General features: G+C 36.1%; 1 protein-coding gene across 4 annotated transcripts in view; it reads left to right on the plus strand.

Annotated features, from left to right (window-relative positions):
• Window positions 1–22,936, plus strand: part of TOP1 (DNA topoisomerase I) — a 56,017-nt gene that overhangs the window by 29,168 nt on the left and 3,913 nt on the right. Inside the window, exons 7-19 of one of the 4 annotated variants that reach the window (XM_058175828.1) lie at window positions 503–578; window positions 1,065–1,165; window positions 4,906–5,021; window positions 9,536–9,657; window positions 10,341–10,463; window positions 12,632–12,819; window positions 14,785–14,929; window positions 15,215–15,358; window positions 15,970–16,155; window positions 16,949–17,017; window positions 18,351–18,465; window positions 18,724–18,851; window positions 21,348–21,442. In XM_058175828.1, the coding sequence (XP_058031811.1) occupies window positions 503–578; window positions 1,065–1,165; window positions 4,906–5,021; window positions 9,536–9,657; window positions 10,341–10,463; window positions 12,632–12,819; window positions 14,785–14,929; window positions 15,215–15,358; window positions 15,970–16,155; window positions 16,949–17,017; window positions 18,351–18,465; window positions 18,724–18,851; window positions 21,348–21,442 (1,608 nt within the window). The other 3 variants (XM_058175829.1, XM_058175830.1, XM_058175831.1) reach the window with 3 other exon arrangements.

Below are 22,936 nucleotides of genomic sequence, written 5' to 3' on the forward strand. Positions count from 1 at the left end.
AGATCAGAACACAAATTTATATCTGGTCTACAATTTGGAATATATCAGAGACTTTCCCAGTTGTTGCATTATCATATTTTGCAGAGGTTCTCTAGAACAAAGTTGACCAATATAAAGAGCAGTGAGAGGCAGTAATCTGAATCAAGCACTAAAGCATGAAATGTATGCTGTTTCACAGATATAGCATAGATAGATACTTCATATTTATTGTCAGATGCTGGGATAATTTCTATAGTCTTGAAAAAGGCATCTAAAACAACCAATTATTAAACCAACAGTTTAATGACAACCTTATTTTAAGAATGTTTACTTCTCAGAGCTGTTTGCTGAGATGGACAGCCATACAAATTGAAGGAAGATAGATGGATGATTGGACGGACAGAGAGACAAAAAAGTAACCTTTTGAAATGGAGGCAGGGTAATTTTTTCAAGCACTAATATTCAAATAGAACTGATGGGGCTAAAAAGAAATGAATTATTTGAAATTATTTTGCAATTTCAGTATTGACTACAAACCTAAGAAGATTAAAACTGAAGATGTAAAAAAATCAAAAAAACGAAAACAGGAAGATGAAGAGGTATTTTTTACATTTTATTTTATTGTATGGACTGCCAACAATTTATGACAGCAGATCAGTGTTAATCCCAGCATAGATTTAAATGTTGGCCAATATAGTAAGAACCCTAAATTTAGCCTGAACTATGGAGGTAATTAAATTTGTAGATGATGCAATATGAATATAGCATATTTACTTTGTAACTATCTCTTTTATTTATATATATAGCATATAGGGCTTATAGAAAATCAAATTAAATTTGAGCAGTATTGATAATGTTGCTCAGATCTATTATATCCACTTAAAAATAATTATTCATAATAATCTTGACATATTAATTTTGATGAAACTTTCTCAAAGTCCCAGTGTATAAAATAGCTGAAATACTTGCATGCTAAACTTCCTTTTCTATTAAGAATATTTCAGATGGATCTCATTTTGCACTAATTTTTGAAATGTAAAAGAATCTTGTGTTACTATGGTACGTTTTCATTTATCTTTTTTTAGGAGATTAAACCGAAGAAAATAAAGAGCAAAGATAAGAAGCCCCCAGAAGGAGAAATGAAAAAGAAAAAAACAAAAAAAGAAGAGGAACAAAAATGGAAATGGTAACACCTACATGTATACACATGTCCATCATGTAAATTTCTTTCATATTGATCAATATGTACAGCATAGAAAAAGAAGTAAGAAATAATAAACCAACAAAACATACAGACTAGAAAAAGGAAAGGAAATATAGCTAACTTTCTTTTATACCATTTTGCTTACATTTCTATCCTTGCAAATTACCTTTGTTTCAAATAACATTGTCAAAGCCCAGTTTAACTGCATTTATGTTACTCCTAGGTATCTTTACCAGTATAAAGTAACCAAATAAATATACCATCGCATGTTCGGGGAACTCTCTCAGGAACGTGGGAGAGCATTATTGGCCAGGTGGCTGGGCCTAGGATTCAAGTGACTACAGCCTGACTTTATAAACACTGCTCTTGTTTGTCCTAATATGTACAGTGAGTTTTTGAGGTCCAGAGCACTATCTTGAAAACTTACAAAATTGTCATTTTCTCCCTCCTCCTATCTTGAAGGTGCAAAGCTATTCCACTTCCCTTTCATCCTCTCTCTTCCTTTCATAGGACTTGTCTTTCATGTTTAAGGCTATGTGCTCATTAATGGCCTTCTCTAAAGAGCCTGTTATTAGCCTCAATCCTGGTTATGAAGTTTGGGGAACTAGAAGCTGTCTCAGTGAGATGAAATCAGTTTGTTATTCCCCTTTATTTTATGAAATCCCTTTTATTTTTGATTTACAGAATGTTGGCCTTTAAAACAATACAACCAGCCTCATCCCTAACTATAACTGAACTATTAGAAACTAAGAGCATTAGTTGGTTAGGAATATTTAGTTTATTTATCATCTGATTAAATTAAGGATGAAAAACTAAATTTGCATACCACCCATTTTTATATACTGAATACTTTGATGTGTATTTGTTCTTTTTCATTTTTATTTCCTGTTACAAAATAACTTCAGTTTTTGTTTTTTAGTTGTTTCAGCTAACCAGCTCTGAGTGTTTAGAAATAAAATTCCCCAATGAGCGGATTATCGGTTTAATTTTCATGAAGAGTTTTTTTTTATTTCAAAAATAATAGCAACTCAGGAATAATGTATTGGCATTATATTCACATACCTCGTAGTTCTTCATTCACACTCACCATACACATTGTCGTATAACCTGCTGAACTTTAAATATATGCTGCCATTTTCAGTTCTGGGAGCTAGATTATGCCTAGTATTGGTATGCCTAGAATGTTAAGATTTAGTTATAAAGATGGAGGGGGATATAAAGAACCTGATCAGTCATGATTGGTTGTGATCAGTGGTGAAATCTTCCGCTGATTGCCACCAGTTTGCTTTCCCCGCATGCACAGTACATGTATGCATGAGCAGTGCGTGATAAATACACGCTGCACAGACATGCACAGTGTGCACTAAACACGCCCTTTGCACGGAAAAAGGAGGCTTAACAAGGTAAGGAGGGGAGAACAGCTATGTGACACGATCGCGTGGCACAGCTGATCATCGGATATACCGGTTTGGATGAACCGGTAGTTTTTATCACTACCGGTTCACCCGAACTGGTGTGAACTGTTAGCATTTCACCCCTGGTTCTGATTCCATGGAATAAAATGGAACGGACCCTTACTATGGACTAATAAGGTAAGCAGTCTCTGTTGCTTTGTTAACGGTCTGTTCCATTTTATTGCTGCTTTTTGAGATGCGGTCTTGTGTGTGTTTTGTAGTAGTTATTTTTGCTTCTGTCTGAAGCTAATGTTTAGTAGTTTTGAATGCCATTGTGTTTAATGGATGCTTGGGATATATACATTTGTAGATGAGAAATAATCTAAGTAGTATCTTTGTTTCTTTCTAGAGCTGTGGCTTTTTTCTTGAGTTTTGTGACCATTATCCTATCCTGTATCATAATTGCTATTCTTTACTGAAATACAGGCATTATGATCAGTGCTGCAATTGTTCGTATTTCCTGCCTGCTAGTGTGCTCTGCAGTAGCTAATTTTAATGCAGAATGTTTGTTTCTGGTGCATTTGTTAGTCTGGGCTTTCCTAGTTATATCAACACACTTAGGGTTGTTTCACATAGTGTGCTTTTTGCAAGCAAAATGCCCAGTGCCTCTAAAATATGTCACCAAATTCCAGTGGCAAACAACTGAGAAATGACAGAATATTTTATATCTTTTTTATGGGCAGGGGAGAGAGATGAGAAGACAAGAGGGTAAAAATGTTCTTTCTTGCATCACACCCAATGAAAAATGAACCTCTCACCAAATCAAAAACACCTGAGACTTTCTAGTCACACCTACTTCACTGATGTCAATAATGCTGCTTGCTCCAACAGCCCCAAATAAAAGGATTTTAAAGAAATGCATCTCCTGGCTTGCACACCATGATCCGGCCAAAATAAAGACCTTTACATACTACTTATTTCAGTGGGCAAAATCAACAACCCCAAGATGAATTTCTCTGCCTCATGTTTTGCTAACATATTGCTATTATTAACTTTTTAAATGATCTTTGAAATCTGTTGTAATAAACCATGAGACAATGGGCATCTGAATATACACTTGTGCAACATTTAGAGCTTCCTATAGCCTAGGTGAAGGCATTCACATATATAAGATATTCTGAAATTATACTGTGATCCTGTTGGATAGATACTGTACTAGATAAATTAATGTTTATTAATGGAATTCTGATGGGGCAATTTTAAAAAATTAAGTGCATTACTTTTATACATGTTCTAATGTGATCTAAAACTGATTTTCAGTTTCATTCTTGGCATATAAATTCAGAAACTTGGTCTTGAAATTCCTTGGTGAGGCATCAAAGTATGTAACCCGTTACCCATTTTATATGCTTTTCAAAAATGGTAATTTGGGGTTAATTCATCGGATGTTTCCTGAGATTCTACATTTTAATGCAGAAATATAGTAAATATATATTAATATGGGATTTTATATTAATATGAATTATATGTTACTAATAAGTTTGTAAGTTTTAAGTGTTATTTTATGTATTTAGGAGTATTAGCAAGAATGAATTCAGCTTTGTTCTATTATCCTCATTTACTTGTTTTGTACTTTTATATAGTAGTGGTCAATGATTTATTGCCTATTATCTTTGAAATTCTTATTTTATAAAATATCTTGATTATAAGTAATTTAAACATTTGTACAGAAAAAAAATTACTGTATTTTTCAGAGTATAAGACAGATGCACTTTTCCCCCCCAAAAGAAGCTGAAAATTTGGGTGTGTCTTATACTCTGAATGTAGCTTTTTTCAAAGCTTTTTTTCAGCCCTAACAAGGCGCTAGCGAGTGAAGCAGTCCCCTGTGCTTTGCCTGCTTTTCTCATTGCTTGTCTCTCCAAAGATCAGTTGTGCTTTAGAAGATGTTTTTTGTCCCCAAGTAACACATGCTCAAAACCAGCAAACTAATGTGCTGAAGCTGATCAGACTAAGGATGCTAGCCAGATGAATATCTGGTAGGCAGATTTTTTTTATTATTTCCTCCCCAAAAACTAAGCTGCGTCTTATACTCCGAAAAATATGATAAAGATGTGACATAAAGGCAAATCAAGAAATTAAGTGAAGAACATTATTATAAATAAAAAGATACGTTTTTCGACACAAGAGAACAATGAAAGACTGATTGAATTGACCAATTTAGATATTCAGATAGAATGCCGTGATCATGCTTTGTACATTCTGGATTTATGTGCAGTAGCTGGATGGATACTAGCCTTACTTATTTCATCTCTTCCCTCTGTTTTAAAGGTGGGAAGAAGAACGCTATCCTGAAGGTATTAAATGGAAATTCTTGGAGCACAAGGGTCCTGTGTTTGCTCCCCCATATGAACCGTTGCCTGAAAATGTCAAATTCTACTATGATGGTAAGTTATAAAAACTGGTGCTTTGTAGAAGAGCAGAATTAACAGCTGTTTAGTATCCTAAAGCTATGAGTTTTCATGGGCAGAAATGGTAATGGTTTTGTTTGCAACTGATCAGTATTTATCTGGATTTTATAATAGGAAAGGGGCCAAAATTGCATTATAGGTTGTGTTGTTTTGGGGCTTAAATAGGTACACTTCAGAAGAAAACATGGGTACCAGGATTCTAAGTTCCATGATGCTCATATATACTTCAGCCTACTAAATTGGTGGCACAGTGGTTAAAGTGCAGTATTGCAAGCAAACTCTGCCCACAGCCTGGAATTCGATCCTGATGGGGCTCAAGGTTGACTCATCCTTCTGAGGTTGGTAAAATGAGGACCCAGATTGTTGGGGGCAGTATGCAAAATAATGCTTCTATATTGTAAACCAGCCAGAGAGTGCTATAAAGCATTATAAGATGGTATATAAGCCTAAATGCTATTGTTATTCTATTACTATTGTTAAATTAATTTATATATCAAGTTACTGTGGGCAGGGTGGAAAGAAATAGTTGAATGTCTTTTGTATTTTGTTTACTTTCCATTTACTTCATTAAATCCTTTTTATTGTAGCTTCATTGCTACTTCACATTGCTACTTCTGAAACTATAAGCAGTTTAGTAATTTTTTTAGCTGTTTTTAATCATTACTTACTGTTATGGCTTCATTACAATAGTGTACTCTTGCTGCACTCTAAAGCCCCCACTCCCAATCTCATTAGAGGTGGTTGTTGAATTAAGAGGCAATCCCACCTCTCCCCCTCCCTCTGGCAACCTGTTCCTAACCTCCCCATCTTTTAACTACTGCATTTCTCAGACTATAAGACACACATTATCTTTAGAGGAGGAAAAACAAGGGGGAAAAAATGGGCCACTGCCCCCGCCCATTCACTGCCACCCATTTGCCGCCACCACGGCCTGTTCGCAACTGATCAGCACAATCGGCGGCGAACAGGCAGCCGCAATAGGCGGCAGCGGCAGGGATCCCCGCCACCTAGAACAGCTGATCGGCGCCACACCAACCCCCTCCCCCCACCACAATATTCGCTCTATAAAACACACAAGACATTTCCACCCACTTTTTTGGGCGGGGAGAAGTGTGTCTCATAGTCCGAAAAATACAGTATATTTTACCTTGACTAGGAATTCTATTTTTTTTAAAAAAGATATTTATGTGTTCAGATTTTAATGTTTTAGTGCTGGAAACTGCCCAGAGTTGTTTGCTATAAGATGGGCAACAAATCCAGTGAACAAATATTTTGTTAATAATTAAATTGCCAGGGTTTTTTTCAAACTATACTTGGTTTAATCTATAGGTGACATTTAGACTGACAAAAAGGTATCACCAAGATGGTTATTATTTTTAATAAATTCTCATTTGCCTTGAAGAATTGTCATTCAATTGCTGTCTCTTTATATGCTAAAAAGGAGTTTTAAAGTGTGGGTTGTGCTTTCTGTGTGTAGGCCCTAGCAAATATTTTAGAGCCATGACAGATATATACCAATATGCTAATCAAAGCCTTTTCCAGTTGATTTTTCAGTGACTTAGTCTACCTATTTGTTTGCTCATTCTGCTTCTGCAAGTAGGATATGAATGACAGCTATTAAATTCATTAATTTACTAAAAAGAGAAGCTTGTATTGTAGTCGCTTATATGCAGAGGCATTCTATGTTAACTGAAAGGGAGTAAGTTGCTTTTCCGGAAATGTTTGTATTGCCAGACCTTGTATGAGGTATATGAACAATATTGTGGTCTTCTAGATGAATCCTTATGAAGATACTGAATCCAGGAGGGCATTGTTTGCCCTATACACTTAATTACTTCCCACTTTTGAGATATGAGAATCTCTATTTAGGGTCTATACATCCTTTCTCCTTCCGTTGCTTAAGGGGAATCTGAAAGTTACAGCTGCTTCATAGGCAAGCTACCTGAATCCTCTTGTAGTTCATAGGCAAAATTTTTGACCTGTTCTTAATCTGTAGATGTTTTCAGTATTGTTATTGGAAGTAAAAGCTGGATACAATGTTCTTATAAACACACAATACATTTTCAACCAAAGATCAAAATGAATGTGTTTTAATGCATGTAATTTTGTTTATTACTCTTGAGATATTAAACAATATTTTTAAACTTTACATTAACATTGTTCTTCTAGGTCTTGAAGGCAGGTTAATTACTGAGCTCTGATTAGGTTTGATTTGGCATTTGTTTTTCTAGCAGTTCTTTTATATGTTGCTTTTTTATTTGTAAGCCACCTGGAGTTTTTTTAGGAATTGGATGGTCTATAAATAAAACAATGGGTAGAGGTTGATGTAAAGATAGGTAAGAGTATTGAATGATAACAAAGTGGTATCTGAAACTGAATTTGCAAGTCTGTCACAAGAGTTTTGTTCTCAGTCCAGTTCTACCTTTTTGTTAAAATTCTGCCTTTAACACAGATTTTCAGTGTACTGGGTCTCTTGTTTCTGGCCTTGCAGGATTCTAAGGAGAGATAGAAGAGGATATTTTAAGTCCTGTTGCTTTATTTCTTCTGAAATGTTTATATTTAAATTCACAGGAAAATAAAATAGAGCTAGTTTTTGCCTTATATTCCATGCACTGATATCTCTGTGCTTCTAATGTAGCCTGAAAGAATGGACACTTGCTTTTTCTGACTATTTATGTATATTTGGGGGGGGAAAACCATACCATCACTTTTCTGTCCTTCAGAGTTCAGTATCTATAATAGAGAGCAACGTACATTAATGACAGTTGCTGCTATGTTACTAAATTATCTTTTGAATTCATTTGAAAGATACCTTAGGAGCCTAAACCAAAGGTGGTGAGGCATTTTCATCAAACTTGTGAAAACTCTCAGCTTTTTTCCCTAGTATGACTAATATTCTTAAAACTCACAGAGGAAATTTTTCCTTCCTCCTACCAAACATACCCAAGAGGATTTAATGTTTGTTTTTCCCCTGTGTTATAATTACACCAGTAGAAGTACTATACTTCTAACTGGATTTCTCAAGAATCACATTTTAAAATGACCTAAAGTATTCGTTTTTCTTTGATACTTCTCTGGAATGCTGACAAATTATGCAGCCTGAGTCTGTGTTAGGCATATTGGATAGGAAAAAGAGACATAGTAAGTACTGTATGTTAGTGCAACAATTGCTTACCCTTTTAGCTATAGAAGAAGCTGGCTTTCCACATATCTATGATTTCATGTTGAGCTTCTATTATATTCTTGAGTGAAGGGGAAATCGGTCAGTAACAAATTGCTGAAATGTGAAGAAGACAGCACTTGAATAACACGTCCTTCGCTGGTGAATTTAGAAATACCAATATTCTTGACACACCCTTAGTCCAGTGTGATGCTCTAAAATAGTTATGAATCTGCAGCCCATTTCTTAATCCCAAATTTTTCTGGAATGAAAGCATTCCGATAATTCAGAGTAGGAAAAACTTGATAAATTTTCTCATGTTGGATTGTATCTTTTATTTTTTATTTATTATATTTATATGATGCCCATCTCACTGTACAAAGTGACTGGGCCGCTTACAATGCATTAAAATAATAGATATAAAAAGATTAAAATTAACAAGGATTAGAAAAAACTAAGAACCAAGAACACAAGTGGTATCAAGCAGTTAAAAGTGGAGATGGGAAGTTTGTACTTTCAACCTTGCAAGATTCTGTTAATGTAGCCTTACAATAAAGTAGAATTAGTTCATCTATTTGTATCTCTTATCTAGCTTACCTGGGAGAACTGACATCAATCTTGCAAATCTGAAAATACAAACTTCCCACTGCCACTTTTAACTAATTAATTTGTTATGGCGGGTCCCTCCTAAGTTTCTTTCTCTGATTGTTAACCCACTGGGGGCTCCTCCTCATCTGATTGCTTCCTAAGCAGCATCTCTTCTCCTCTGCCGCAAGGTCATCCATACATTCCATTACAGTTATCTTCTTGATAGCCTTCTCTAAAACAAAAGGAAGGTTGAAGATCGATAATTATCCAGTACAGGGTGGTCAAGGGAGGCTTCTCTTTCATGGTCAATGGAATCAACCCCCTTTCCAAGAATGCATGAATTCTTCTACTTTGAATTCTATTTTCAACTAGCCTCCAATGCCACCTTGCTGACTTTCACCAAGCCAGTGGGGCAGTGATGCAACTAATCTCACAAAGAATTCTGTGCACTTCAAATCAATCCCAGACCACCTCACAAGATGATTTTTCTGCTTCTCAGCTGGACTTGACTAACTAGTGACCCATTCTGAGGTCACACCGACCATTATAGAATTGGGAATAAAACTGAAGACATTTGTCATTTTCCTTTGAAACAAAATAGCTTGTTTTCAGGATGGTTATTCTGCTTTCACTGTTTATCTGCTGGTAAGTGTGCCTCTGGATCTTTTCTAAGAGTAGCTGGAAAGTTGAATATATCTTTAGAATGTTGCCTTGTTATTTCATGCCTATTTTTCTTGTGCAGGTAAAGTCATGAAACTCAGTCCCAAAGCAGAAGAGGTTGCAACTTTCTTTGCAAAAATGCTTGATCATGAGTACACTACAAAGGATATCTTCAGGAAAAACTTCTTTAAAGACTGGAGAAAGGTATGAACAGCCTTTTATGGAAAGATAGTGTGTGATGGGCTTCTTCATCCTTTTAAAAATAAGAATATTTACAGACGTCTCCTCCTTGGTAGATCAAAAATTCTCTCTAATGCAGGGGTCCCCAATCCCCAAGCCACAGCCCACTACCAGACTTTAAGCTGTTGGAAGCAGGGCCACGGAAGTGGCAGGTGAGCATGTGTGTGCGCACTCCCACTTCCGCAAGCAGCAGGCACACTTCATTTTGCCCACTGCTCATACAGAACCATCCCCTCCCCCCCACCAGTCCACAAAGCCAGAAAGAGAACTCTGCTCTAGTAGAACCTTAAAGCGTGGGATCCAGCTCCATATATATATTTATAAAACCTAAATTTATAAATGCTTAAACACTGATTTCACATGTCTTTTAGTGGTGTAGTTCAATTTAGAAGGAATCTAGGTGCTTGTTACTGACAGCGAAATTGTTTCTTGTTAGCTTTCTTAAAAAGTCTTGGCTATTAAAATTAACATGATTTCTAGAAATGTCCAAAGAGATGTTGGTTTTTATTATTATATGCCTACTTCTACTTTGACATTCAAATCAGAGTTTAGTTCGTGGAGGAAAGACAGGATATAAATATAATAAACAACTACATTCTTTTATTTATCTCATTTGACTAATAATACTTCTGTTTTTCTTCTTGCAGGAAATGACTTCAGAAGAAAAGGGAACCATCACCAGCCTCAGCAAATGTGACTTTGGTCATATGAGTCAGTATTTCAAGGCCCAAACAGAAGCTAGAAAGCAAATGACCAAGGATGAAAAGCAGGTATCTTTACTTAGAAGTAGGCTCTAAAAATAGAAGTCATGATTGGAGTGCTCTCCAGCTACACTGCATGTTCTAGTATATCAGATTTTACAAGTGTCTTTATTTCCACTAGTTCTTAGTAGGGTTGCACTACGCCAGATAGAAATCATGCACAATTTGGGGGTCCTTTTAGACTCACAGGTTTTGTTTAAGGAATAGATGGTAATTATGGCCCCAAAGGCTTTTGTACATATTGGTCTTATCACTTGTTTTGGACCAGGAAACATTTCATTGCTTATGCCTTACTGGTAATGCACTGTACATGGATCTGTCCTTAAAAACCACTTGGCTAGAACTTGGTGGCATACCACAATATGCCTATGTTACATTATGATTCCATGAATTTCCCAGCACTCAGTAAGTTTCCGGATGCACTTGAAGGTGCTTTTATAAAAAGCCACTCATGTCATTGGTCTGGGTTATTTGTAAGACTACCTTTCCCCAATTGTTTCTGCACAGCCCATTAGACCTGGAACAGTGGTGGGTTGCTACTGGTTCTGGGGCAAACTGGTAGTAGCAGTAGTGGGAGGCTTCCCCACCCCCACCCCCAGATGTCATCAAATACGCTCTGCGCATGCACAAAAGCTTCTGCACATGAGCAGAAGTGGCATGCGCGAACCAGTAGCAAAGGTAAGTGAAACTCACCACTGACCTGGAAGGGTAGGAATGCTTTTAGACCATCTGTTAAGCAGTGCCATCTAAAAAGACCCAGGAGATAGGCCTCCTTAGCATCATCTGCTCTTTGGAATAACATATCATTTATTTATTTTTATTCATTTATTTATTTTTATTTATTTTATTTAGTTTGTCAAACATATACGAGAAAACAGGTATAAGTATAAACATGGACATGAACACAGGAAATGAGTACGAATAAATGGCGACAGTAGGACAGGGAAGGTAGTAGGTACGCTGGTGCACTTATGCACGCCCCTTTACGGACCTCTTAGGAATGAGGTGAGGTCCACGATAGACAGTTTAAGGTTAAAGTTTTGGGGGTTTGAGGATGTAACAATAGAATCAGGTAGTGCATTCCAGGCATTGACAACTCTGTTGCTGAGGTCATATTTTTTTGCAATCGAGTTTAGCCCTGACCTTGTGGACATTTCATAATTCTTGAAGATCTGTGTGTTTCCCCAGCTCTAGAGCCTGTCAGTTGAATAAGGCCATCATTGTAGTTTTCTCTGACGTGATTATGTGTTTATCCTCATGTGCTACTGCACTGTTACTTTGACGTTTTTTAGTATTTATCTTTTTGTTCTGTTCATTTTTATCCAGTATTTGCTGTCCAGAATTATGGTTGCAAGACAGGCACTACCTAAACTGAAGCAAAATCCTTTCATTTTCTTTCTACATAATCATAGAAAGGAAGGGATATGGCAAAGTGGAATACAAAGGGAAAATATATCAGCCCTAAACTGCCATCTTGTAACACCCATTATTTGATATCTCTGAATTAGGTCATTGTCTTACATTTCTATTTATTTCTCTTTTTTAAAAAAAACATTATCTGAAATAGCTGGTTCTGCATTATATAGAAAAGAATAAATCCTTCTTGTGGATTGATGATTGAATCATGTATTATCTTGTTAGGAATAAAAGGGATGCTAAGGAGGGTCAAGGATAAAGATATGGGATATGGGTCCTTTACCTGTAGTTTGAACATTTTTTCAGAACCGCCTGTAATACACTATACAGAGCACTTCTTGTTTTAAGCAAGGAAACCTGAAAATTTCTGGGGAGAGTGAGGAAAATTTATCTTGGATGATGCTAAATTTATGTTCATTCAGGTTTAGCCCTAGATTAGTATATGAGGGCACACTATGAGCTACTTATCTGAATAAACCCACTGAACTAAATGGGATTCACTTATTAGTAGATCTGTATGCAATTTCCTGAGGTAAGCGTACATACTACAGTTATAAAGCAGTCAAATGATCTTGCTGATCAACTTTCAAGCCCTTTCTATGATGTATAGACCAAATGGCATTCTTGTACTGCACATGCACTAAGAGTTCTGTGCTTGGGAATCTGCTAAAGAACAGCTAATTTATTTGATCTGAATAATTGATACAGCAGATTTGGATGTGTTATAATTTTTTTATCTTTGTGTGCATGTGTTCCTCTAGAGAATTAAAGAAGAGAATGAGCGGTTATTAAAAGAATATGGTTATTGTGTCATGGATAACCATAAGGAAAGAATTGCCAACTTTAAGATTGAGCCTCCAGGTCTCTTCAGAGGGCGTGGCAACCATCCCAAAATGGGCATGCTGAAGCGACGAATAATGCCTGAAGACATCATCATCAATTGTAGCAAGTGAGGATGGGAGACCTTGCATATTTCTAGGAAAGGGTTCTGATTAGAGAGAACAGCAGCTAAATACAAGCTTTTCACTCAAATAGCATCTCTCTCAAGTTGGTTCCTAGAAGAGGAAAACCAGTGCTTTTTATCAGATGATGCCAATTGTTCAAAATACACAAAACAATATTGTATCATTAGTATGTAAGAATAGTTTTTCTTTAATGTAGTACGAAGTGTTAAAGTAACTCATACTCGGGTCAGCTTTGTAATTTATAAACAGCAACTGCAAGTGGTTATATTTACATCTTTTTTTTTTCTGTAGAAAATTTAGATCAGCTTATATTTGGACACATAAGCAGTCTAATTGTTCTAATATGCAAACTACCTTCCTGCTGTTATATACGCTGCTTATAAAATAAAATATTAAAAAATAACAAAATCCCTACAACTAAAATAAGCACTAAAATCAAGACAAAATTAGTATATAGGTCAAAAGAGACACAGTTTTGCCTTCTTCCTAAATACTGGGAAAGTGGGTTTGATCTGTTAGAAACTCTTTGATTCATGACCTAATGCAGTCTAAGGCAGAAGAACTGCCTGGCAACATTGCAGAAAAACTTAAGAATCATTGGTAGGTTTATGTCTGAAAGCAGCATTTTATCCGTAATTTAACAAATTTAAAGGATTGGAGGATAGGAATGGGTAGCATTGGGCATGGAGCAAATCAAGGCATAATAGAGGACAAAGTCATTGTGAACCTGACTTCAACATCATTTGACTTACTGTCTTCAAAAAATAGTGTAATGCACTATTTACCATCTGAGGGTTTTTTAAATTTACAATTCAATCTTATTGAGGCAAATAATGGCAGTCAGGCAAAGAAGGACAGAGTGATCTATCCTCTCCTTATCCTTTTTATTGGCTTCTGTGCTGCCTTGGAGAAAATGAATTCGTATGGAATCATAGAAGCTAGTTAGACTAATTTTGGAGAATTTGGCCATAAAGCTGTGCTAATTAGCTTAAAATTGTGGCTTATTGACACCATTCATATTGTTTGTTGAATAAGGTATAATGACCAGATTTATTTAAGAGTGTTGCCATAATAGATAAATCCACATGTCACACTAAAGCAAAAACAAATTGACCACATTAATGGCTTTTTGCTATTTATAAACCCTGCCTGTCAAGTTTTGCTCAGAATAAATTCTCATTTTTAAAATCTATTCATGAATGTATAAAATTGAGATTCACATGTTCAAGCGTGTCTAATTATTAGGCATTAAAGTCTATGAATACTGGCTGTTATTCATCTAAAGTTGTGAGTGGGGATCAAACAAATCGAATGAAATATTCATAACAATATTAATAATCCAACATTTGCCCAGTGGTGGGTTGCTACCTGTTCGCCCGGTTTGGGTGAACCAGTAGTGGTGGTGGGAGGCTCTGCCCACCTGCCCAGACATCTCTGTGCATGCACATCGCGAGGGCAAGCATGCCCATGAGCGAACTGGTAGTGATGGGATTTAAAACCCACTACTGCGTCTGCCCATCTTAGGTTCTTGGGAAAGACTCCTTAAGTAGATAAAAATGCCAACTCTGTGACTACCCATAATAATAAGCCAGTCTGGTCTAATGGTTAAGAATGGAAACCAAGAGACTGTGAGTTTTAATGCCCCTTAGACATCAAAGCCAGCTAGGTGACTTTGGGCTAGTCACTGTGTCAGCTCAGCCATCTCACAGGGTGTTGGTTGTGGGGAAAATAGGAGGAGGGAGCATTAGGTATGTTTGCTGCTTTGAGTTACTGATAAAAATAATAAGGATATAAATAAATAAAATGTCATAATGTATCATACTGTAGTAGTTGTTATGATGCCGCTGTTCATTGTCAGAATCTTGCTGAATAATTAATTTGCTTGCTGATATTCTGTGGCTTCCTTATGAATTTTCCTGTTTTGAAACGTCTGTGTTTTTCCTTCCTAGGGATTCTAAAGTCCCTCCCCCTCCCCCTGGCCATAAATGGAAAGAGATTCGGCATGATAACAAAGTAACATGGCTGGTATCATGGACTGAGAATATTCAAGGATCTATTAAGTACATCATGTTGAATCCCAGCTCTAGAATCAAGGTACTTTTTGTGTCTAGACTATTTGTGTCATGACTAATATGCTTTTGGAAAAGATACATTGCATATCTGAAGATCCAAACTGGACTTTTTTATTTAAAAAAAATTAAGATAAATTATATCTTAAATGGGGTTTTAAACTGCTTTTCCCTTCTGAAATCAGAAGTATCAATAAAAAATTAGGTCATATCTGATCAAAATAAATGAAAAATTGTATCTCCTCTTCAAATAAGAGCCCTGCTACACTTGAGCAACCCATCACATTGTTCCCTGTGATTTTCTTGGCAGGGTGAGAAAGACTGGCAGAAATATGAGACAGCTCGGAGATTGAAGAAATGTGTAGATAGGATTCGAAATCAATATCGAGAAGACTGGAAATCTAAAGAGATGAAAGTGCGACAAAGGGCTGTGGCATTGTACTTCATTGATAAAGTGAGATTCTGACTTTTACAGATTTTTTTGGTGTAAATAAACAGAATTCCTGAATCCAACTTTGTACAACTTTGGCATAAATGAGGTATAACAGGTACCAGAGAAGTCTTTGAAGAATGACAGGAAGGAATTTAAATGAAAAGAACTATTATCTTGTAAAGCTGGGGATACACAATCTCATCTAACAAATTGACTGTTTGGATAAAACAACTGTACCTGCACAATGTACCTGCACAAATAGTTTGGCTTTTCGTTTTGCAGGGTCAGAGGTGTATAGAATATTCTGCAATAACAGCTCTGGTATTAAAGAATGAAAAACAGAGTAGAAGCATCTTGGCTAGTGTTGCGCTTCTCTTATTTACTTCAGTTTCCATGTCAGTTTATCTAAAGTGCATATACCCATGGATCCAAGTAGTCTAAATATGCCTAACTTTTAAATTAGTGTAATCCTTCTAGTGAATTTGCAGATACCTCAAATTTCATTCTGGAATTTCAAATAAATAGCTTCTTAGCTTAGTGATGTAACCTCCTGCTGATCAATTACATGATTAAAATGTTTTCATCTGTTTAAACTGACCTGTTTTTTCTTTCTCACTATTCAATATTTGTAGCTTGCTTTGAGAGCTGGCAATGAGAAAGAAGAAGGGGAGACTGCTGACACAGTGGGGTGTTGCTCCCTCCGTGTGGAACACATTAATTTGCATCCAGAATTAGATGGTCAGGAATATGTAGTAGAATTTGATTTCCTTGGAAAAGACTCCATAAGATACTATAACAAAGTACCTGTTGAGAAAAGGGTAAGGGACTCTACTAAAGAAATCCACAAACTGAGTAGTTTTATCTTTTAAATCTCTTTTATCTTTTGGTTGCTCTTCAGGTAATCATTCCACTTGATTGGGTCAATATTTCATCACATTCAGAATGCATAGTGCTATAACTTTATGTTTTGGGAAATCCTCAAAAAGTCAGAGGCAGAGCCACCTTATTATACTTTGTCTCCAGCAAATGGTGATAATAAAATCCACATATTTTTTTCTATTGAGCATGAATAATAGTTTTTCAGTCATAATCACTGACATTCTTCAAAATTCCTACCTTTAGTATTTTTAATTTCAGAAACACATTCCTTATGTAATCCTCCTATTACTAAGTAAAAACAAATACTTTCATCTATTCTCATAGAAAATGGGCTCCAATATATTGATTCATCTTTAGAATTCTGTTGTGAATCTGGGAAATTTATTAACTGAATTAATAGCCGCCTGACTTTTGTAACATATTACAAACAAAAGTAGCATGCTACACATAAATGGACACAAGTAAAATCTGATGTCACGTATCTGGTTATGGTTTGCATAGCCATGGTTGGTTGTACACATTAGGCCATCAATCTTGGTTTACAAACCACAATTCCTGAGTTTGTACTTGCAGCCAGAACCAAATAGTCCATGTCATTCATAGCTTAGCAAACTCTGTGAGTCCAGCAGCCATATTAATATGGTATCAGATAATATAGTGAGGAAAGCAACATGCCAGCAGAGTCTCCTGTTTCTTTGCTTCATGTTTCTGTCCTTTGTAATTACCTTTCAGGTATTTAAGAATCTTCAGTTATTCATGGAAAATAAGCAGCCAGAAGATGATTTATTTGATAGGCTTAATGTGAGTATCTTTGCTACATTTGAAAGCTATATGAACTACTGTAAGCTTGAAATGATGTTTCTTAAACTTTCTTCTGTGAAATAAATGCCTATTGGTTGTTCTGGTATGGCTTGGCATAAGAGCCAGTTTGATCTAGTGGTTAAGGCACCATGCTAGAAACCAGGAGACTATGAGTTCTAGTCTTATCTTAGGCATGAAAGCCAGCTGGATAACTTTGGGCCAATCACCCTCTTTCAGTTCAACTTCATTCCACAGGGTGGTTGTTGTGGGGAAAATAGGAGGAGGAAGGAGTAATAAATATGTTCACCACTTTGAATTATTTATAAAAAATGATGGGTTAAAAAAAGCTTTTAAAAGATGTAATTTTGAATTTAATAAAAGATACAGAGCTGCCCCAGAATACATTAGCATCATATTGTTAGCAGCCTTGTTTTGATTTTACAAAACATTGGCAAATGAAAGTACATGTGTCATTGGATCTATGGTATCCTAAAGTACAGGTAATTTAGAAGAGAATATTTGCAGCTCAGGGTTGAACTGTGGGTCCTTGGTGTTTTCTGGGTTTGTTATTTTCTTGCAGATGTTTCCTTACCAAACTAGGCAGCATCAACACAAACATCAGCACTGATGATGTTGCCTAGTTTGATAATGAAATGTGTGGAAGAAAACAACTAAGCTCAGATAGCATAAAAGTCCTTATGGGTAATTTGTCTGCACTGGGAGAAAAAAATAAGAAAATGTGAGAAAAGCCATATATATATAATTTGTTTTACTCATGAAAAATTACTTTGCTTTAATTAACTCCTTTAAATATCTTTCCAAAAATGAAAAATATAGTATTTATATCCTTTAACTGTTTTATAATGCATTTAAATAATAAGATAGAAGATGCAGAAGTATAGAGAACTTTGGTTATTTATCTTTCCTTTAAAATTTAAGGAAATACTGCTATGTCTATTGTTTATTTCATTCATTTTCACCATCCTTTTATGTTTAATAGCCATCATGTTACTATTAGAAGACATCAGCAATTATCCAGCTCAGTAGAAAGGAAGCAAAAGTAGGGAGTCATCCTCTACTTTTAGGTTTGCAACTCCCATTATTTGAAATGGTTTAGGGCCAGGTTGAATAAGAATAAATTAATGAAAATATCTGGCTCATATGAAGGAGAATGCAGGCCATTGTACAAAATGCCTCAACTTTATAGCTCCTCTTGTTTGGGATAAAATTACTGTTTCTATGATTTGCACTTCCTAATTAAATTCGTTTATATCCTTTACCATTTGTTGAATTGGTATATAATTTTTTCCTCCTTTCCTCTCCCATCTTCCAGACTAGTATTTTAAATAAGCATCTTCAAGATCTTATGGAAGGGCTGACAGCTAAGGTATTCCGAACATATAATGCCTCTATTACGCTACAGCAACAACTGAAGGAACTCACAACCCGTAAGTATCTTTGAAATAGCCTGTCTCATCTTTTCTATGTTAATTACAATACACACTTCACTCTTTTTTTTTAACAGTATTTACTCAAGATATAGACTGCATAAAGTATCTGACCTTCATAATTAGGACGCAACTGCTATATATGCTCAAGACTCCCTGACATTCTTTTTCAGTTGTTGGAAGTTGCTTTTTTCAGTTGCTTTTCATAAATGTTCATCTTGCGATATGGAAAGAAATGTTTCCTTTGAATTCTTCCAGCGGATGATAATATCCCAGCAAAGATCCTATCTTACAATCGTGCCAACAGAGCTGTTGCTATTCTTTGCAACCACCAGAGGGCACCTCCAAAAACCTTTGAAAAATCCATGATGAATTTACAGACCAAGGTAATTAAGTTATTAGTTAAGTTATTTAGTTAAAAGATAAACTAATGTTAATTAACTCCTATTAACTCTTTCTTGTCAAACTTCTCAAAGTATTTCACAAATTGCTTGGGTTTGTTTTTACAGACTTCCCGAGTATTCTATTAGGTTTTGTTACAGAAATAACCTTCTTTGCATGCAAGATCATCATATCCAGCCATTCTAAAATATGTGTTATCTCTGTGTCTGTAAATTTTAAGTCTGCAAAACAGTAATAAGAGATAGTAAAAGCAAAATAAATTAGGTATGCGTGAAGAATATATCTAGTGGTTAAGGTGCTGAATTAGAAGCAGGAAGACTCAGTCCTCTCTCAGGCATGGAAGCCAGCCCTGATGACTCTGGGCCAGTCACTATTTCAGCCATAGATTGGGATTTTTTTTAAAAAAAAGTCTACCAATCTGTATTGAACCAACATGAGACATTCATTGAGCAATGAGCTGATTTGTGATAGCAACAGCAAAATAGAGAAAATGCATTTGGTTCTTAGGACATTGTCATTTTCGATGTAAGAAGTATTCTGGCTCAGGGAAAGGCAGTTAATTATTTACGTGTGTGTGTGCCGTTATATATAATTATAAATATTACAGTTTTCACTAATTTACTGACCATGCCTTTGTGAAATCATTATATACCATTTAACAAAGAAACCACCACCCTCAGGAGCAGTTTGAGGTGTTAGGACTCAGATCTCAGTTACGTAACAAATGGAGCAGTTTTTGCTCTGTAGCTCCAGGAGGCAAAACGTGGCACTAATAAGGTGACATTTTAAGAAAATTGTTATTTTGAAGTGGGGGGAAACGGTAACAGCTGTTTGACAGTGTAACGGTGCTTCTCTAGAGGATTAGCTCTTTTCTACTATTTAAGCAGAAGCTAAAGAGCCATTTTTCAGAGTAGCTACATTCAAAATTATTTATTCTGTATGTTGATACTAGATTTTGATGTCCTCCAAAGTCTTTTAATTCTAAAAAGTATACAAATGCCTTAAATGTAGTGTTTAGAAACCTGGCTCTTTTTTTCCCCCCAAGGTGGAATCTGTAGAACTTTGTTCTCTTCTCTTATTTGATTAAGACAAGAGGGAGATGCTTATTGTGAGGGGCGATAATTCCAGGGAATTTGCTTAGTCTGCCTGGAAGGAAGACAGTTAATGGTGCTTCTGAATACAGATCTGCTTTCCCAGATTAAGGCAATGGCCACTGGTACCTTTTAGCAGATTTGATTGATATACCAACTATGTCCTTGTCTGGGTAATGATGACTTTAAAACTGTGGTGGGGGGTAGTCTATAATAATGTGTTCCATGTGGGTTACCCTTGTGTTTGATTAAGAACTCAGTAGTTAGGTTATGTTGGTAAGAATGTTGTTGTTATACTGATGCCTGGATTGATATAAAGTGCTGCACCGTCAATTTGTTTCTAGAGAAAAATGATCAAAATGATAGTTACCTTTAATGCCAGAAATGGCTTTGATCCAGGCTGTCTGAGGGAATACCCCCATGTTTGTTGATACCATTTGAAAAGATACACTGGTTGTGAGCTTGTTTAGCAGTGACCCAATTCTGAACCTTTGGGAAGGGGAGAGTTGCTACTCCAGCTCTTTGGAATGCACTGTATGAAAGTTAAGGGACTTAATATTAGCTTTTTAAAGAGCCATTTAAAGCACATATTTTTGTATGGGGTTTAATCATTTTAATTATTTATTTTATTAATTGTTTACCTGATCATTTTAATTGCTATTTTAACTGTTAATGTGTACTGGGACACCTTGGTAGCTGATGATACATTCTTTTTTTTTTCTTCTTAACTTTTTTAGCAAGTGCAGTATTTGATTTTTTCTGATGAACTGAGTGTTGATTCATTGTTTGATAGAATCAACCAACTTGTTGCCAGAGCCTGACATTGTAGGCTAAGAGAGAGAGTGACTGGCCCAGCCGCCTTTCATGCATAAGGCAGGACTAGAATTTACAGTCTCCTGGTTTCTAGCCTGGCATTTTAACTATTAAAACAATTCTCTAGTTTAATGAGCATCATAAGACTTAGAATCTTGCTATCCATGTTTTCTGCTGTAGTGGATCTTTATAAGCCCCCCAGAAACACAGCCTATTGCAATTTTGGGCCCCCTCCACACTATTATAAAATCTAGATTCCTTGCAAACAAAACCATTACTATTTCTGCCCATTAAAAATAATAGTTTATCCACTTTAGGGTACTCAAAACAGCTATTAATTGTGCTCTTCTCCAAATACCTTTTTAAATTTCAAAAATAAAACAATAAATAAATAAATATTAGGCTTTATTATTCATGAGATATAAGATGGATTCTTGAGAGTTTTATTTTTTTCTGGATATTCTGTACGAAATCTGAAAGTAGAATCTTTAAAAAATAGTTGTCTAAATGTTTCAGCTTTTCTATTGTAATTCCTTCCCATATCTGTACTATGATTTATCTGTTTGCATGATCTAGATTGATGCCAAGAAGGAACAGTTGGCAGATGCCAAGAGAGAACTAAAAAGCGCCAAAGCTGATGCCAAGATCCGAAGGGATGAGAAGTCTAAAAAGTAAGTGACTGCTCTAATGCAAGCATTTCCTTATTTCATATTGGCCCAAATGAAAGATCTTTTAAAATGTCTATTATGTGAATATTCAGTTTTTGAATGTGCTATTTCAGATCTTGGCCTGCAATTTTGTGCCTATTGATCAGAGCAAGGAGTCTTCCTTCTGAATAAATACATACAGGCTGCCTTGCTCTTTTACCTCTGTTCCCAGCACTGTGCATGTAAAAAGTTTCCTAGGCAAGGTATAAAGTAGAAGTCTGTAGTTAACTCTCATGTTTTGCTTTTATTTTATAGATTCCTCCTACTCCCAAAAAGCTCCTAGTTGGGTTTTTAAAACACATTTACCGTATATACTCGAATATAAGCCGATCCGAGTATAAGCCGAGGTCCCCAATTTTACCCCAAAAACTGGGGTAAACTGGGGACTCGAGTATAAGCCGAGGGTGGGAAATGAGGCACCTACCGGTTGGGGAAACCCTCCCTCCCTCAGCTGAGAAGGCTGGCGGCTCCCCCGCCCCGCCCTCTCACTGCACCGGCAGGGCTTCCCCGCGCCGTCCGGTAAAATGTGAAAAAAAGAAAAAAAAAAACTCGAGTATAAGCCGTATATACTCGAGTATAAGCCGAGGGGCTTAAAAAAAACAACAAACTCGAGTATAAGCCGTATAGACCCGAGTATAAGCCGAGGGGACGTTTTTCAGCACAAAAAACGTGCTGAAAAACTCGGCTTATACTCGAGTATATACGGTATATGTTGCCTTCTGTGAAACAATGTTCAGTCCTTCCATTTCCTAAGATTTCTTATGTCCTCTATGTATCACATTTATTGGATTTGTGCGTACATTGTCTTGAAACTTGAAAAGTTAGCTTTCTGGGAGTAACACCCTTGCAGAGGTGTTTTTTCCCACACACAGAAGAGCACTGGAAAGCTAGTGAACATCATCCTTCTGAAGGTTAGAAAGATTTCTAGCCTTCCAAACTATGACATTTGCCGCTCTGAAGACTAGAAGGATTTCCTAGGCTAGTGAATGTGATTGTTATCACAATAATTTGGAAGACCCTTTTACCAAATCATGGGAAATCAAATGAAATCTTGCATTTTTAAATATCTATAAAGGGCAATATTGTTAAGCAATGGGATGTGACTGTTAAACTGCTAGAGAATAGGTTTTCTTCTTTCCTTATATGGTTCTGATTGCAAGGGCAGTGAAAACGCACGTAGGACTGTTTAAATAAATACTTGGATACACACAAGAGTCACAAGATATGAAAAGATATCACTGGCAATTGTCCTACACATTTGAACCAGCAGCATTTCAGCCTTCTTATACCAAGTAGAAAGATACCCAGGTATGTCTGGAAAGATGCTTCAACTTTAGGGTATACTAGAGATTTGACTTGTTGGGTCATTGTTTCAGAGATATTCCTTACCTAAACTGAAATAGAATGACCATGGGTGGGCAAAAAAAAAAATAAGTGAGAGTGGAAGCTACTTCCAAC

Source organism: Ahaetulla prasina, chromosome 3 (assembly GCF_028640845.1).
Source record: "Ahaetulla prasina isolate Xishuangbanna chromosome 3, ASM2864084v1, whole genome shotgun sequence".
NCBI classification, from domain to species: Eukaryota; Metazoa; Chordata; class Lepidosauria; order Squamata; family Colubridae; genus Ahaetulla; species Ahaetulla prasina.